The sequence below is a fragment of the Micromys minutus genome (genome assembly GCF_963924665.1).
Source record: "Micromys minutus genome assembly, chromosome: 1".
Lineage (NCBI taxonomy): Eukaryota > Metazoa > Chordata > Mammalia > Rodentia > Muridae > Micromys > Micromys minutus.
In genome coordinates this window covers 135,713,665-135,730,422 of record NC_137969.1, presented here as the reverse complement: position 1 = coordinate 135,730,422, position 16,758 = coordinate 135,713,665, and the positions used below count along the sequence as shown (strand labels likewise).

General features: G+C 36.8%; 1 protein-coding gene across 24 annotated transcripts in view; it reads right to left on the bottom strand.

Moving 5' to 3' along the window:
• ADGRL3 (adhesion G protein-coupled receptor L3) overlaps positions 1-16,758 on the bottom strand; it is a gene marked incomplete at both ends in the record, with an annotated part of 454,743 nt that overhangs the window by 381,595 nt on the left and 56,390 nt on the right. For 13 of the 24 annotated variants that reach the window (XM_080935853.1, XM_080935837.1, XM_080935839.1 and 10 more), the window contains one exon: positions 7,206-7,411. In XM_080935853.1, coding sequence (XP_080791979.1) covers positions 7,206-7,396 — 191 coding nt within the window. Of the gene's footprint in view, positions 1-7,205; positions 7,420-16,758 lie in introns of those variants that run through there. The other 11 variants (XM_080935836.1, XM_080935841.1, XM_080935830.1 and 8 more) reach the window with 1 other exon arrangement.

The following is a 16,758-nucleotide window of genomic DNA, read 5'->3' as shown; positions in this document are numbered from 1 at the left end:
TTGCTGTTTGACTGTGTTTCTTAGACTCTCCAAGTCTCATCACCATGTCAACCTGAATAGAATCTGATCTAGGGCACTGACCATAGACACAATGACATGGAAGAGGGAAGGCTCACAAATCTCACGCTTAGACAAAGCAGCACAGGCAGCTAAGGATGGAGAGGGTCTTCCCCAGGAAAGAGCATGTCAATTTGCTATTCAGTACCAAACTGTTAACCCTGAAATCATATACGTTCATGTACATACAGGCTGAGCACATTGTAGTTATGTATTTAGGGGGAAAAGGACACACACAGAGACATGTGCTCATACATAATAACAACAAAAGGAGGCTGTGAGTTTGAACTGAAGCAAATAGGGTATATAGGGTTTGTAGGGAGGATAGCGAGGAGGAAAATATATAATTACATTATGATTCAATATACAAACATATTTTGATTTGATCTCTTTACAGCACACTTGCTTTTGATAAATAAAAGAATTTATATTAAAAACTGTTTCCAGTAGCACAGACCTATATCAGTAACTCTCCTGATATTTCTGGGTTTAGAATAATTTTACAAAAAATAATCAGATTTTCTTTCTCGTTAAACTTTGTTAAAACCAAAAATTATAAATATTAAACAGATAAGTTCTTTTGAAATCAAATGAATTGCTAAGTGGACTTGGAAAGGTACGGGCTGACCGGTCTGTTTACTCACAGATATAAAAGAAATCACACAGTGGAGAAAAGAGAAGCTTTCTCTCAAATAAAAACACTGCCGAAGACCTCTGTTCTGGATGTCAGGCCAGAGAGAGCAGCTTATGTGTTGTTCACTACTTCTTTCTATCCTTTAAAACAAACACATACATAAATATCAATCCAGTGTGCAAAAGAAATTGGTTCTACAGCAGTCTGGGAAATGCAAGTATTTAAAGTTGTTGTTTTTGATGGTGGTGTTGGTGGTGGTGGTGTGTGTAGGTGTGTGTGTGTATGTGTGTGTGTGTGTGTGTGTGTGTGTGTGTGTGTGTAATTTCAATGGAAGTCACCAAACATCCTGCCATGGCACCATCAAGGTCCCAGAGAAGTGTCTCATATGCAAACCCCCATTACTGAAACACTTACTAGTTTATGTAAACACCAAATCTGCCTCTGGCATCTCTCCCTCTACTGTAAAAGAAGTTTTTTCCCCTCAACTCCTCTAGGAGAGAGTACAGCAGAAACCCAGATCTCTTAGAAAGCTGTGAAGTCCCCTGCAGTGCCGCTGATATCAACTGCAGTGTAACTTTCAAAAGGTGAGATACAATTCTCTCCCTCTCCCCCTCTCTCTTCTGCCTGGTATCTCCTCTGTGATGATAACATCTAAGAATGTAATGCTGTTAAAATACTTCTGAGACTGTAATAAAATGGAGGTATTTCATTTCGTGAGAACATCTATTTCTACTGTAGACATTTCATGACCTGTGATCTCAAGTTAATTCAAATGTTAATGGCAAACTTGTTTTTGTCTCCATTTTTCTTATGTCTTTTTACAGTGACTCCACTGAGAAGTTAAGTGATGTTAACCCCATTTTAATATTCATTTTTTAGCCTAAAATATGTATCAAAAATAAAACACACGCACACACCAAGAACATAGGTTAAGTCTTGGTATTGTTAAGGAGAAAGGTAGGTTAACAGGAAATGTACTAGAGAATCTTGCTACAGCAATACAAATCTTCTGAAAGCAACTCATTAGAAAGGTTGCCCTGCTTAATAATTGTGCTAGAAAATAATTATACTTGAAATGACAAAGATGTGACTTGTAAAAAATACTCAGTGACAATTGGACACAGCAAATATAGCGAATGAGAAAGGTCAAGTTCAAGTTTATCTTATTTTAAAAAAATTATTGTTTAAAATACAAACTGAGCAAAAACTAATTTAGATTGTTCAAAGTCAGAATCATGATGCCCTTAAGAAGGGTGTGACTAATGTTCCCTGTTTTCACCAGTTTGTTAGATGCCTGGATGAGCTCAGTTACTGAAATTTCCTTGAGCGGTACACATTTGATTTGTGTGATTTTTCTATATGTATAAGTCAGTGAAATCACATGCTTACATAAATGCACACACATGTATGTGTACACATATACCTCTTGGCAAATGCTTTTACAGCTTAAAAAATTATAGGCGAGCATATAGAACAAGGTTATGAGACTGCATATGCCATGATATATACAAAAATGAAAGCTTAAATGTCACTGCCCATGACATTCGGATTTCTTACATTTAGAAGAAGTTGATGTCAAATGTATAAGAAGGGCTCCAGGTCAAAAGCTAAATAAGGAAATTTATTAAACTCATGTGTTTTCTGGTCTTTCTATAGTATCTGGATGGCATGTGCAGCCCACTGATAATCAGAGTTTTGAAAAAAGAGCTTGATTCCAAGCACTGACATATTTGGAGAGAACTGGGCCAAATGAAATGTGGGGACATCCTGAACAGGACACCAGTAAGTTTACTAGCCACAGAAGGAGAAGGTAAAGGAAGGAGGCTCCTCTGCCTGTGTCTTCCCCATGTCTTCTCACTTGCACAACATGCATGTAAGTGAGCCAGCATTAACACCTTGTCCAGAGGGCTGACTGGTAAAACTGAACAGAATGAAACTTCCTCTTTTAATTTTGTCAGTAAATGTAAAGGAGTAAAGAATAAAATGCTGAGCAAACACTCTTGTTGGCCGCACTTTATCTGTCCAGGATATTTTATGTGCAGGAGCCATGCCCAGTTTATTTACCCATCAAACTTGACGAACTGTCACAGTAAACACCATGTGTACACTTTGAAGAGCCAGCTGAGTTAATGACACAAACATCACCATTAACAGCAGAAAGCAACACGTGACCCAATGAGTCTACCTCCTGAAGTTATGGACTTGCTAAAGGTTAATCGAAAACCGAGATTCCAAAACTCTGTCCAGTGTTTTCCTTCTAAAACAACTCTAAATTACACAAACACAAAATGAAAAAATAGAAGCCAGGTAAGTACCAATTTTGAGAGAGTGGTTAATGAGCATGACTGAATCAGAAAGCATCCGGACACTAAGGTGGTTCCTGGAGAAGAACATTAATTAATACAATTAAACAAGGAGAACCAGGTGTGCTACAGTTTGTACTACCTGATGTACACACACATTAAGGAGGATGTGAAGTTCTGAAGGATAAATAAATGTACTCCATTATTTGAGTTAATCTTTTAGTATGAAATAAAAAAGAACAGTAAATCTGAAAAGTTAAGAAGGGAGACCAGATGGGAACAATGACATGGAATTATTTAGATCTGGAAATTTTAGGTGCAATTTGTGCCTCTGTGTGTGTGTGTGTGTGTGTGTGTGGTGTATATGTGTGTGGTATGTATGTGTGTGCTTGAGCATGTGTGTATGTGAGCATGTGTGTGTGTATGTATGTGAGTATGTTGTGTATGTGGTGTGTATGTGTGTGGTGTTTATGTGTGTGCATGCCTGTGTGTATATGTGTGTGAGTGTGTGTGTATGTGAGCTTGCACGTGTGTGTGTGTGTGTGTGTGTGTGTGTGTGTGAGAGAGAGAGAGAGAGAGAGGGAGGGAGGGAGGGAGGGAGGGAAGGAGGGAGGGAGGGAGGGAGAGAGAGAGAGTATGTGTGCCCCATATCAATCTAGAGGACCAAAGTATTTACAGCCTCAAGTCTGGGCAATTCTGAGGTCTGTCAATAAAATAACATCTCTGAAATGATTATCAGAATGGACAGTTTTACTGATAATAAATAAGGATGTCTGATAACATATTTCCTTTATTTCAACGTGCAAATTTTTCTTACTAAAAAGTTAGTTCATGCTTTAGTTTATGTAACTTGTTCAAATTTAACACAAAGTGTAATTTGTGTGTCTCTTTGTCTCATCTGTCTAAGCTAGAAGATTTAAGTGAACAAGTTAGAGAGGTTTTTTCATAAGTTTATGCAAGGATATAGTAATAATAACTTTCCTACTTAGTAATAATCTTCCCTCAAGACATACTTAATATTTATACTCTGAGACAATCTTTCTAAAAGCTTAAATTTGACAACAAAAATCCATTTATCTAATATATACTTCAGAAGGTACTTTCCATTTTTATTTCATTTTTAATATATTCATCTGATTAGCATATCTATGTTATTAGCATTCCTAATGTCATAGTTGGTTATTATTTCCATTATTTAATGAGGTTGACATGGCATCATAACAGCTAGTTATACAAAAGCTGGGTAGCCTTGGCCATCTGACAACAGGGACCCAAACTTCTCTGTGTAAGGATCAAAACATTTATTTTGGAAACTGAAAGTGCACTACACTTAACAGTACAAAGACAAATGACCACAGTTCTTTCAGCCAACTTGAAGAATCTAAATGAAGAACTTGCCAGGACAGGAATCTGATATGGAAGCCTCCTCAGAGGCTCTGCCAGGGCCATACTGATAAAGGGGAGGATGCTTGCAGCTAACCATTGGACTGAACACGGGGACCCCAATGATGGAGCTGAAAGCGTCTGCAACCCCATGGGAAAAACAAAATGATCAACTAACTAAATCCTCCAGAATTCCAAGGGACTAAAACACCAACCAATGAGTTCGCATGCAGAGATCCATGGCTCCAGATGAACATGTAGCAGAGGATAGCATTGTCTGGCATCAATGAGAGGAGAGGCCTTTGGTCCAGTGAAGGCTCATTTTCCCAGTGTAGGGGAAAGCGGAGGAGCTGTGGTAGGAGAGGGAGGTTGGGAGAGGGAGCACCTTCATGGAGGCAGTGGGAGGGGGAGGGAGAAGGGATTGATGAAAAGGAGATTTCACTTGAATTGTAAATACAGAGAATATCCAATTAAAACAATTTATATATAAAAAAAAGAACTTGCCAGGAGAATTTACTCAAAGGACTTAGTGCTGAAGGCAGGCTCCTACTGCAGATGCATCACTATGGGTACACAGGCTGGATACTTCAGCATAGCGAGACAGTCCATTATTACTAATACAATTAGTAATAATTACAAGACTACGGATTATTTTGAAATGGTATTAATAAACAGATTAAAACAATTTTCAGAAAAGTTTTTTATAGAACAAAACTAATGAAGTTCATGCTTCTGTAATACATCAATTACCCCCTAACCCCAGAATACCAGTGCCACCTAAAAATACCACACCTATTAGGGAACAGATGCAGTCTTATGTTTAATCAGCCAACTTAAATACATGATTATTTCATCACTATGCCACTTATAGTAAATCTTTCCAGAGTAAATATTATACCAACCTGGAAAAAAAGACTAAAATCTTTGTATAACATTTTATTAAGACGAGATCGAACTTTTGCCAATTTTATAATAATGAAGACATGCAAGTAAGGAATTCTTCAACTTTCATCAAGTAGATTCCTACTTTTAACATCCTATGCTTCAACACCTGCTTTAGCATAAGTTACTTGACTTCTAAACAAACAAACCAAAGCCCACAATATGTGCAAAGTGAATTACCCTTCCAGCACCCCCCAAATGATGTGTTCATTAGACATATGTCATAATTTCTATTAATAATTCACTCATCCAGCATTAGCCTAAAGGGATTGACTCTGATAGTCTACTGACCACACATAAACAAACAAAATAAAAACTAAGTAATAAACTGCCAGTGAGGCAGCTCAGTGCATAAAGGAACCTGCTTCACAAGGCTAGAGATTTTTAACTTAGTCCCTGATTCCAGGTAAAGCTGGAGAGAACCAACTCTGTAAGGAAGGTCCTCCGAGTGATGCATGTCTATCACGACGTCTGTATTTCCTGCACGTTGAGCATGCACAATAATAAAAGGTTTTAAAAGAAGATAAATAGCTCAAATAAATATGGGTTTCATAGCCAGAGTAGAGAAGATTCAACGTTCTTGTGTGTGTGACTTATTTCACTCTGGTATTACTTATTTCACTCTGGAGATGAAGGACAGACCAGCATGCACTGTGTTGTCTTTGTGTTTAGCCAAGTTGTTTAGTTTTCTCTGACTTATAATTTAATCACACCTTAATAATGCCAGAATCATGACTCACGTCTGAGTAAAAATACATATGAAAAACACATCGATTACAATAGGCATTCAGTAAATTATTACTTACTGATGAATTTCTTAATAACAAATAATGTTGATAAAATAGGGAGTATGAAGGCAAAGTGAGTATTTCTAAGTATTGGTTATGGTAATGAGCAATTGTTTAATATGTTTCTATCCTCACCTCTGCCTCTCCATAGGCACACATATGGATATATATATATATATATCACATACACCTGTATATAATTAACATATAAGAAACTTGTATTATGACAAATCTTCTTACATCTTCTTTGTTATAAATCTATAGGCCTATCTTCTCAGAATCAAATAGTTTCCCATCTCATGGAATTACATGATACCTTAGTTTATACATTTTGACATGGTAATAATATAAATAATTAAATCTATTAAATCCTTTTCAAATACTATATGCAAATTAGTATTTTCTTGTTTTCCAAGGTTATATAATTTTTATCAATTATGTGTTGCTAAGCTCTGATGAATGATCATGTAAATTACTTATTTTTATTTATTTAATGTTTTTATTCATTTATTTATTTCTTTTACTTTTATTTATGTGTGTGCGTGTGTGTTAGTCATTCTGCATTTGCACCACAGGTGCCCAGGTGCCCAGGAGGCCAAAATGGGGGTGGTCAGAAGCCCTAAATCTGTAGTAACAGTGGCAGGTGGTGTTTGGTTTCCATGACAGTGCTTGGAACCAATGTTGGGTGTTCTGTAAGAGCATCAGTTGCTCTTAACCACTGACCCCTCTTGTGGCTTTTTGTTTTCTCCACTATACAAAATTAGGAGATACTTAGGAATAAGACGGTTTCCACACTATGCATTTGAGAGAAAATTTTGTCTCTGCCATACCCAATCTACTTTTAGATAGCACTATCAGAACACAACACTAGGTCTACTACATTAAACCCATTAATAATGCTACTGATTTTCTGTTGTCTAGGTGCCGTGGTACGGATTGTAGCATCGTCACTCCGTTGGAATGAGTTTGACCTACAGTGCAAACTGTCGAATTCTAAAACACATATCACTTTCGGGATGCCTTATCCACATTGTCTACCACGCAAAATTACACTGACTTTCGCTACCCGTGCAAGGAAGAGGTCTGGGGGCACTGTACCTTTGAGACATAATCTTATAGGCATCTGGCAGATAACACCGAATATTCTCCATCTGAGCAGGGTCCGAGTCACAGATCTTGTCATCTGTCCTGCCGTAGTTGGCGCTCTCGATCATAATGACGTCTGTGCCCGGACAGCGGAGCTCAATGGGGTAGCTCTCACAGGAGAGCTCTCTGCGGACCACGGCCATGGGAATTGGGGCGCGGCTGAAAGCTACAAGAAGTAAAGAAGACACCAACATCACTGCACAGCCAAGGACGTTACACACATTTGCTTTTCAGTGCTTGGGTTAACTAGAACAAGGGCTAAAACAGCCAGGAATTCTAAGGTCAAGTAATATGGGATATTTCTCTTTCCGGTAATAACAAATGAAAACTGCCCCCAATCGAACTATAATGATAACTTCTTAAAAGTCCAACGTAGCATTTATTTTGTTCTTACCGGGCCAAAAATAGTATTCTCAATTTTTTTAAAAAATGAAATTGGTGTTTTCAAGAGAAGCATGTCAGATTACATTACTGTATTTTAAAGCAATCAAAATACAGAGTTAACCAATTCCACTTAACCCTTCAAAATTAAATGTCATCAACTTATTTACATCTAGCCAAACTGAGAAACAACAATGGTGTCACGTGTTCATTTTAATCGCACATCTTATCTCTTCTTGTGAATTACTTGCCTAAGTTTGTGCTAGGAATATTATTGTAATAATCTTGTAACTTTAAGAAAAAATTCATATTCATCCTCAAAAGTGAATGCTCTGGTTCTCACATGTTGAATGATTTGTCCACATATATACCTAATGTTGCTACAGAAGATATGTATTTTTTTTATGTCAATATTGGCATTGTCTCTTCCTTGACAATGCATCACTGGAAGAAAATCATACATTTAAATGTCATAAAAACTAACCAAGTTTCCCTTAAAACACATAATTGAATCTATATTTAAAATATTTTCCAACTGTGAAATAAGTAGATATTTAAATATTTTTAATGTAAGGGACAGATTAAATTTTCACAGTTGGTTAACACCCTAATGGGTCCATCCATACATGTAAGGATTTACAGTTTATAAAATTTTTTGTTTTTTTTTCCATGCATGAAATGTGAAGGAAAGGGCTGTGAAGCGTAACAGAGATTTGAAAAAGCAAAAAGCGCTAAATGGGATGAACATTTGGACATTAGAAATAGTGATATCTTTGAATTTGAGAATGCAGTATCTGTTGTCTCATTTCTGTTTGCATCATACACTCCTCGTAAAACTTCTGAGCAGATCAGCTGGGGCTGGAGGAGAAGAGACAAAGGCCGAGTACACATTCTACTCTCCAGAGGGTTCAAGTTTACTTCCCAGAACCCACATCAGAGGGCCAACTGCCTGTAGATCCAGATCCTGAAGATCTGACATCCTCTTTTGGCCACTTTGGGCATCTACACTTAAGCATATATTCCCAGAAACAGACATGCATGTTTACACTTAATTAAAAATAAAATTTAAAACTCTTTTAAAAATAGTAAAAAAATACTTCTGCCTGCACATACAAGATTCCAGAATGCCTGCCTTCCAACATACCATATATCTCAGTTATTTTTGATTTTCCTTCTCTTACACACATACACACTCACACATACACACAAACTCTTTCTCTCTCTCACAGACACACACACATACTCACACACATACACACTCCCACACATACACACTCACACACAGACACACACACATCCACACACACACATTCACACACACACATTCACACACACATACACTCACATACACAGACCCACACACACAGAGACACATACACACACACAGACACATACACACATACACTCACATTCACACACGCACACTCACAAACACACACAGAGACATACACACATACACATACACACACACACTCACACACACACCCAAACTCACACACAAACTCACACTCACAGACACACACACATACACATACTCACACACATACAAACACTCACACACACACACTCACATACACAGACACAGACACACACACACAGACACACATTTACACATACTCACACAAATACACACTCACACACATACATTCACATACACACACACTCACACACACACAAATATAGCACATTGTAAACATTGATAGCAGGCATCATGATTATTTTGTTATTATCATGAGACTCTGACTACAATGTTATTTTTTACTTTGTTTTAAGTTAACATTTGTCAGGGTACTGTCACAAAGGAGAAATTTAATATCTACTGTTCCTAAATTCAGAGATCCCTGTTTACTATCCAGGAATGCATATGGCTGTCCAAACATTCATATTTCTCTAATATTATGTTTCTACCCTCATGAATAAAGACATTATTTCCTGCTTGAATTTAAAAGTAAAAAAATGACAGAAAGATATAAATGTTCCAGTTGATGAATCCAGTTTCATGATTTCTGTCTCTTACATGGGGTTATATGGGTGTTCTTACTATCAGAAAATTTATTCAAACACATATGCTTTAGAATGCCTTAAAACAAACTTTGAACATTTGTTAAAAGACAAGCTATACCTAAACCTTGGTATAGCTATTTAAGAAAAATTCGTTTGGAAACTATATGAATGCCACATTTATTGGGCTATATTATGCTGATGTAGTCAGTTAGGTTGGAACCAAGTTAATTTGACAAAAAGAGAACACATAAGCAATCCACGCTGACAGAGATGGTGTTGGACTACTCGGACAATTTGGCTGATTAAACTCATCAGTCAGTTTTGTCAAAACATTGACATAGCTTTAATCTGGGTTGTCACTGTCAAAAATATCATTAAGATCCAAACACTAGACAGAGGCAAAGTCCTAAAATGTGAAGGACTAAATTTTCCATGAATATATTTTGGGCCTACAAAGATGACCCTTTCTCCATCTCTCTCTTAACTCTTCTGTCTCTCTTTCATTCCTCCTCCCTCCCTCTCTCTCTCTGTCTGTCTTTGTCTGTGTGTGTGTGTATGCACACATAAACATATCTATACTCTACACATACACACTAACACATGTGATATTTTATATAAAGCTCCAAGTTCCAACTGTGGAAACTTTCTTCCTTTCAACATAAGATTCACCCATTTTTAGTAACCCAGTGACAAACTTCACTCCACAAAAGATGTGTGTGTTTTGAAGGAATGCATTCCTGGACAATACAACATTACCTAGTTAGCTATTCAAATGGCATTTTAGAGTAATGCTCACAAATGAATATAACAAAAAGAATTTTAAAGTAAGTACTTCTGGGTGCATTGTTCTCCTAGTTCCATGAAGCTGCTCTTAAAGTTTTTGTTTACTTCTCTTCTCTTTTAAAATTAGAGAAATCATACACACACACACACATACACACACACACACACACACACACACACACACACACACACACACACACGAGCGCGTGCTCCACACACGTGCACACACATGTGTGTGTGTGTGCACGCGCTCTTGCATGCTTGTCTGTGTGAAGGGTGGGGAGAGAGAATGGCCAGAGTCTCAGAATATGCCACAAATTTCATGCCAAAAATAAACCTATTAAAAGATACCTTTTGTGTAAGCTTCAATAATATGGTAATTAACTAATTTTCATAATTTTTCTTATTTTTAGAAACTTTAGGCATTCTTTAATTTTAAAAAATCTCTATTTTTTGTTGTTCCTTCTTTGGGCTCTCTCCTCAGACATGATCAATGGTGTCTGCTGGTGTATGCTCTAATGGACCCAGGCATTTATTAACTACACAAAGAGAAAAGAGTCTGCAAGATAGTCTGCAAACATCGCTTAGATATTCTCTCCTGAGCTCCAGTTAGGAATTAGAAACTCTCCAGGCTAACTCTGAGATATAAAAACAAGACTTTCAATAAAGAAGTATTATATAGGGCAAAGCTGGTACTCAGAAGATCATCAGTAAGATGTAAAAACTGAATGGATAAAATAGGAAACTACACAAAGTAATAGAAGTAGTTCTGCTTTAAACACACTGAGTGCAAGATGTCAGAGTAATGCCTGTATCGTGCAATTATTGGATTATAGACCTAGATTTTGGGAGCAGTATACAGACACGATCCAGAGTAATATGGAAGTAGTGTGGAAGTGGACTTCTGAGTGAGAGACCGGGGCAGAGCAGCCAGGTTGGAGTTGTCAGTGATCACTGATCCTTTGAAGGAATCTGATAAGTATTCACTAAAGAGACCCAACAAAAGGGGTACTGAGTATTCCAGGACTATGCAGACGATTTGAACTGAATTACTTGTTGGGACAGTGAGAAACGGAAGAGGTGAGAAAAGTATTTTCTATTCATGTGCAATGCTATAATTTAAAAACTAGTCACACACAAATGTCTATAAAAACAGAGATAGTATCTGCATCCTGTGCTATTTGTTATAACTGGAGAAAAATCAGAATACTCCACATTTGTGTTTATTGCTAATTCCCTCCATTGTGTTTTGTTTATGTGTTTTTTTTAAAAAAAATTAATGATTCTGCCAAGCAATATCTTTGGTAAGAATGCAGAAGAATAGAAGGCTAATTTGTATGTGATAAATGAAAGAAGATCATTCCTTTAAGACAGTAACAGTAAAGAACATATCGGGTCTGTGGTAAAGAACAAAGCAGCCAGAAGATTTGATTGTTAAAGTCACAAAGTACGAGACAGAGAAACGAAAATGGGAACCAAGTCTCTGGCATAAACAGATGTGTTGACACATGCCACTGTGAGCAAACTTTGTCAGAGCTGAATTCACAGAGACCTTCAGAACTGTCAATAAGACAACGTGGGTAGGGAATTTAGGCTATTCTTTGGCTTCAGCCACATATGTTGCAGAGGACAGCATCATCTGCCCTTAATAGGAGGAGAAGCCCTTGGTCCTGTGAAGGTTCGTTTCTCCATGTAGGGGAATGCCAGGGTGTTGAAGTAGAAGTGGGTGGGTGGGAGAGCGAGCATTTTCATAGAAGCAGCAGGGAGGGGAAAGATAAAAGATAGAAGTGGGAGAGAGTGGGAAAGGGGATAAAATTTGAAATGTAAATACATAAAATATCCAATTAAAAATGCTGACAGAACAAACATAAAAAGTAGTGTTATGGAGTAGCTTTTAGTATGCCTCTGAGTCTTTGCTACTCTTCCATTCTTACTGCCTTTTTCCTTGTTAAGGGTGCCCTTAGTGACTAACTTCTGATGCATATGGTGTGAAGGCAGTGACTGCAGAGTTTTTCAGAGTGGTTCTACGAAATCACGAAGCACTTTCAGCCCAAACATTAACGGAACTCAGGAAGGCCAATAATGGAGAAAGGGCAAGAGGAACTGAGGCCCCCTGCTGACAGCCACTGGTACTTCCATGTAAGAAGTCAGGAAATCCTGGAAGCCCCAACACCCACAGACCACCTTTCTTTATATGCTTATATAAACAATTATATACATGCCTATAATGAAACCATTCCTAGATTCCTAATCCACAGAAATTATCAAAAAATGAACATACTTGTTTCAATAGGTTGAATTTGAAGCTGCAGAGCAAAACTCAAGAGTTCAGCCTGAAGTAATGTCTAGAATTAACTTTCAAACTTTGGATACCCAATTGAATGAGAGAAAACTATCACAAACAGCCCCTGCAGATGATCTAATGTCATCTATTCCTTTTATTAAAAAAATTAGATACTATATTACTATATGCAATAAATATGGAAACAGCACTGAATTTTGAGTAGATGGTAAGGAGGGATTTCTTACATCCCTCATTAATTGATTGTAAAGCATAAAATGATCTTTTGAAAATTAAACAATAAAAACTGATTCACACCCAGTAAATTCTGAGAAAAAAGTTAATTAACTACTTGTACATACAGACTAATTACTATTTAATGTTTTTCTTAATCACAGACGAGGATACTGTGCTAAAAGCTACATGTTTCCATTTGTTTGGCAATGGAACTTCATCACTAAAGTTTTTACCATAACGCATATATAAAACTTTTCATCCTTCAGTGGAGTCTTTGGTGTAATTTTCTTAAATGTTTCTGTATTCTCTGTGCCATTGGTACATGCACAGTGATTTAACCAATAAAAATGTGTCTGAAAAATTCGGTCCAAAATGGTTGTCAGTTAAGTACCATGGGAAGCCCAAAGAAATATAAACTCCACATCTTCTTTAAAGGTGCATCAAATGGGATGGTTCTAATACCCTGAATTTCAGCAGGAGTACTTCAAAAAAGAATGATCTTAATGATATTTCAGCACTCTGTTAAATAAAATTCTTAGACAATAAAAAAGAACAACATTAAAAGAAGAGAAGAAAAAGGTAATTAAGTTATGTAGTCAAAAACAAAAGCATGAAATTTAGGTAATACAATGTAAAAAATTAAAAATAAATGAAAAATACCTAATGAATAATGCAAGATAAAATATCTGAAATATGCAGTATATGCATATATTGTGCACACACACAAAGCTGTGCACTTCAACAGAAATAATTTTATGAAAGCTGTTTCAAATGTAGCAATTCTTGAATAAGTGAGTTCATAAGTATTTGTTATAACTTTTCAGCAATTACTAAATTTCAGTCTACATTTTCTGCTGTTAAATTTTCAAGAAAACATTCCCCCAAATGTATCAATTTTCACATCATTATAGTTTTTCCAATCTTCCAAATGTCAAAAACTCCAATGTGAATGCTCAACATGTCATCAATAACAAGAATTATAATGCATGATAAATAAGGACTTAGGAAAAGGATTACATACTTCAAAAGAAACTTTTAAAAGACACTCTACTCTTGCCCTACATGTGCAGTGATCACTCCCAAATGCAGCCACTTGAAACATAAGAGATGGATGTTGTCTAAACTCTCCTCCACTTAGGTGCCACCTCAGGCCTCGGGTGGTCTTGCATTGAGCAGGGGCTGAGCAGTCTGTGGCAGCTGCAGGATTGAGCATGAAGTCAAGAAAGTGATTAAGCATCATAGGAGTAGACAAGGTCTCAAAGGGAGGAGGTGTCCATGGTTAATAAAATCACAGTTATAGGAGAGGGTGATAGGGTGTTGGAAAATTCTAAGAAAGAAAGTCAACATGGTCCTGTGACTGAGAACACAGGAATTGAGTTCTTCATTTTGAGACTTGCTCTGTGAACTCTGCACACACATCTTTAAGAGAAACACAGTAATGAGTGTGAACTACATCCCCACTGAAGTAAACTTGTCATGGCCTGTAGACGTATAGTACACGTAGACACTGGTTTAGATAGTATTCCTGGTAGAACGCAGAGAACTTAAGTAAGAAAGTGAAGTCAGAGAGGGTCATAAAATCAGACTCAGAGTATAATTCAAAAAGAAATTAAGGACATAGATAAGGATATAACATAAAAGTATAAGAATAAAAAATGTCGAAATTTTAAAACAGTACTGGATAGCTTATAAAACATTTCAGATTGAGGGATAATCACAATGAATGTGAGATACACTGTAACACAGCAGAGAAGGAATAAGACAATGGAAATTCTTTTTTTTTAAACTTTATTTTAAAAAACAAAGATAAAAGAAAAAAATTTTAAACATTTTTGCATAAATGTATACAAATACATTTTTGTCAGTGCTTGGCTTTTTTTTTTTTTTCTTTTTTTTTTTTTAAGGTTTGATACTCTGCATTAAGGTCTTACTAGGGCAATGGAAATTCTTAACACTTACTAGTTGGCTTTCAAATGTTAGGAATGTATTACTGGAATGCAAACATCAGCAATGAATATTTACAGCATTGTCATTCCTACTTACTACAGCAGGGAACTGAGTTCTACACAAAAGTGGTAGGAAAATGAGGATAGGAGAAAACAACTTGGTCAGAATAAAGGGAAAGTTCAATGATTCTCCCCAAGTGCCACAGAACAAAAGGCAATGCCCTACTGCAAACTGAGATTCCCCCATATGCTATAGAACAAAAGAAAATATCCTAACAGAAACATGGTTCATATATCAGAAGTAGCTGACCTGAACGTCATGTATGTCTCTGGCCTACCCAAGAAGGCAGAGTTGTCCAAAGGATTGTTTGAAATAATTATGATGATGTATCTTTTGACAATGTCAATCAAAATGAAATAATTCACCAAGTCTTACAACTCAGAGCATAGGAATCTGAGAACATTAAAAACAGACATTGAATCATTATATTGTTAACTCGCAGGGTAGAAAAGATAATTAAATCAGCAAAAGCCTTCTGAGGTCCATACCAAAAACATGAAGGGAAATTCCTTTGCCAAGTTCAACATCACTACTTCATATTGCAAGAATATGAAAATAGAGGTATTAAAAAGGATCAATGGACCATTGGTAAGGATTTAAGGTTTGTGATGTCATCCAGATAAAATATAATAAATATTCCTGGAAGAGCAGTCATTAAAAAAAAAAAGACACACAGCCCTAGAAGTCACATACTTTTAATCCCAGCTCTTGGGAGGCAGATATAGTCAGATCTCTGTGAGATCAAGGCAAGCATGGTCTACAGAGAGAATTCCAGGACAGCCAGGTCTACACAGAGAAACTATATTCCAAAAACAGAACAAGCAAGCAAAAACAAACCAACAAACAAACAAAACCCACCTAACTAACCAAATAAACAACATGGTGTAGGAAGATGAAGGCAGGGCTCAGGAGCTTTGAAAGCTGTATGGAGGGGCCAGGCTCACTAAACCTCTACAACAGTAGGACAGTGGTGCATTACAGTAGCACTAGGCAATAATATATAGGATTTTATCATGAATTGACTGAGCTATTACTATAATCTTTACGATAATCTTAGTTGCAATTTTAGGAAGACCCAGGCTATCATCTCTGGAGAATAAAGTGCAATTCATTTGTCTTCAATCACAATAAAATATCTTTATCCTCAAACTGTACTATTACTCAAAGAAGTATAACAAATATTCACAAATCAATCAATTTTAGATGACTTCCTACTTCGATAGATCTTGGTTTTTATTTTCCAAATACCAAACAGACCCTGTGCGTATGTGAGCACCACCTGTTTTTCTTAGTACGATGCTGAAGCCCATTTTACAGTTTGGCCACTATAAAGTTCAATGCACAACCAGGAGGACCAGACCTGAGTTTGGATCCCTACAATCCAAAGAAAAGCCAAGGACTGGAACACACATCTACAATAGCATTCAGTTGTGGAGGAAACAGTCAGTGATGGGTCCCTGAAGTTCATGAGCCACCTAGCCTACATAAAATGAGATTCAGAAAACCATCTTACCTCAAACAATAAGGTGGAGTGAGGAGAACACATGACCTCAACCCCTGTCTTCCACATACACACATGTATATATGTACTGACACACATTTCTGTACATACCCAGAACAAATTCACAATCAGCAGCACAATCCATATTGCATAATATACACACATACACACAAAAGTGCACATACACACATATAAACTCACTCACAAATGATTGTTAAGTGGTTAAATTGACCCACAGTTTATTTCAGAAATTCCCTGAATATGTGGCGTGAACATCTGTTGAATTGTTGGTAAAAGACGATCCTTCAGAA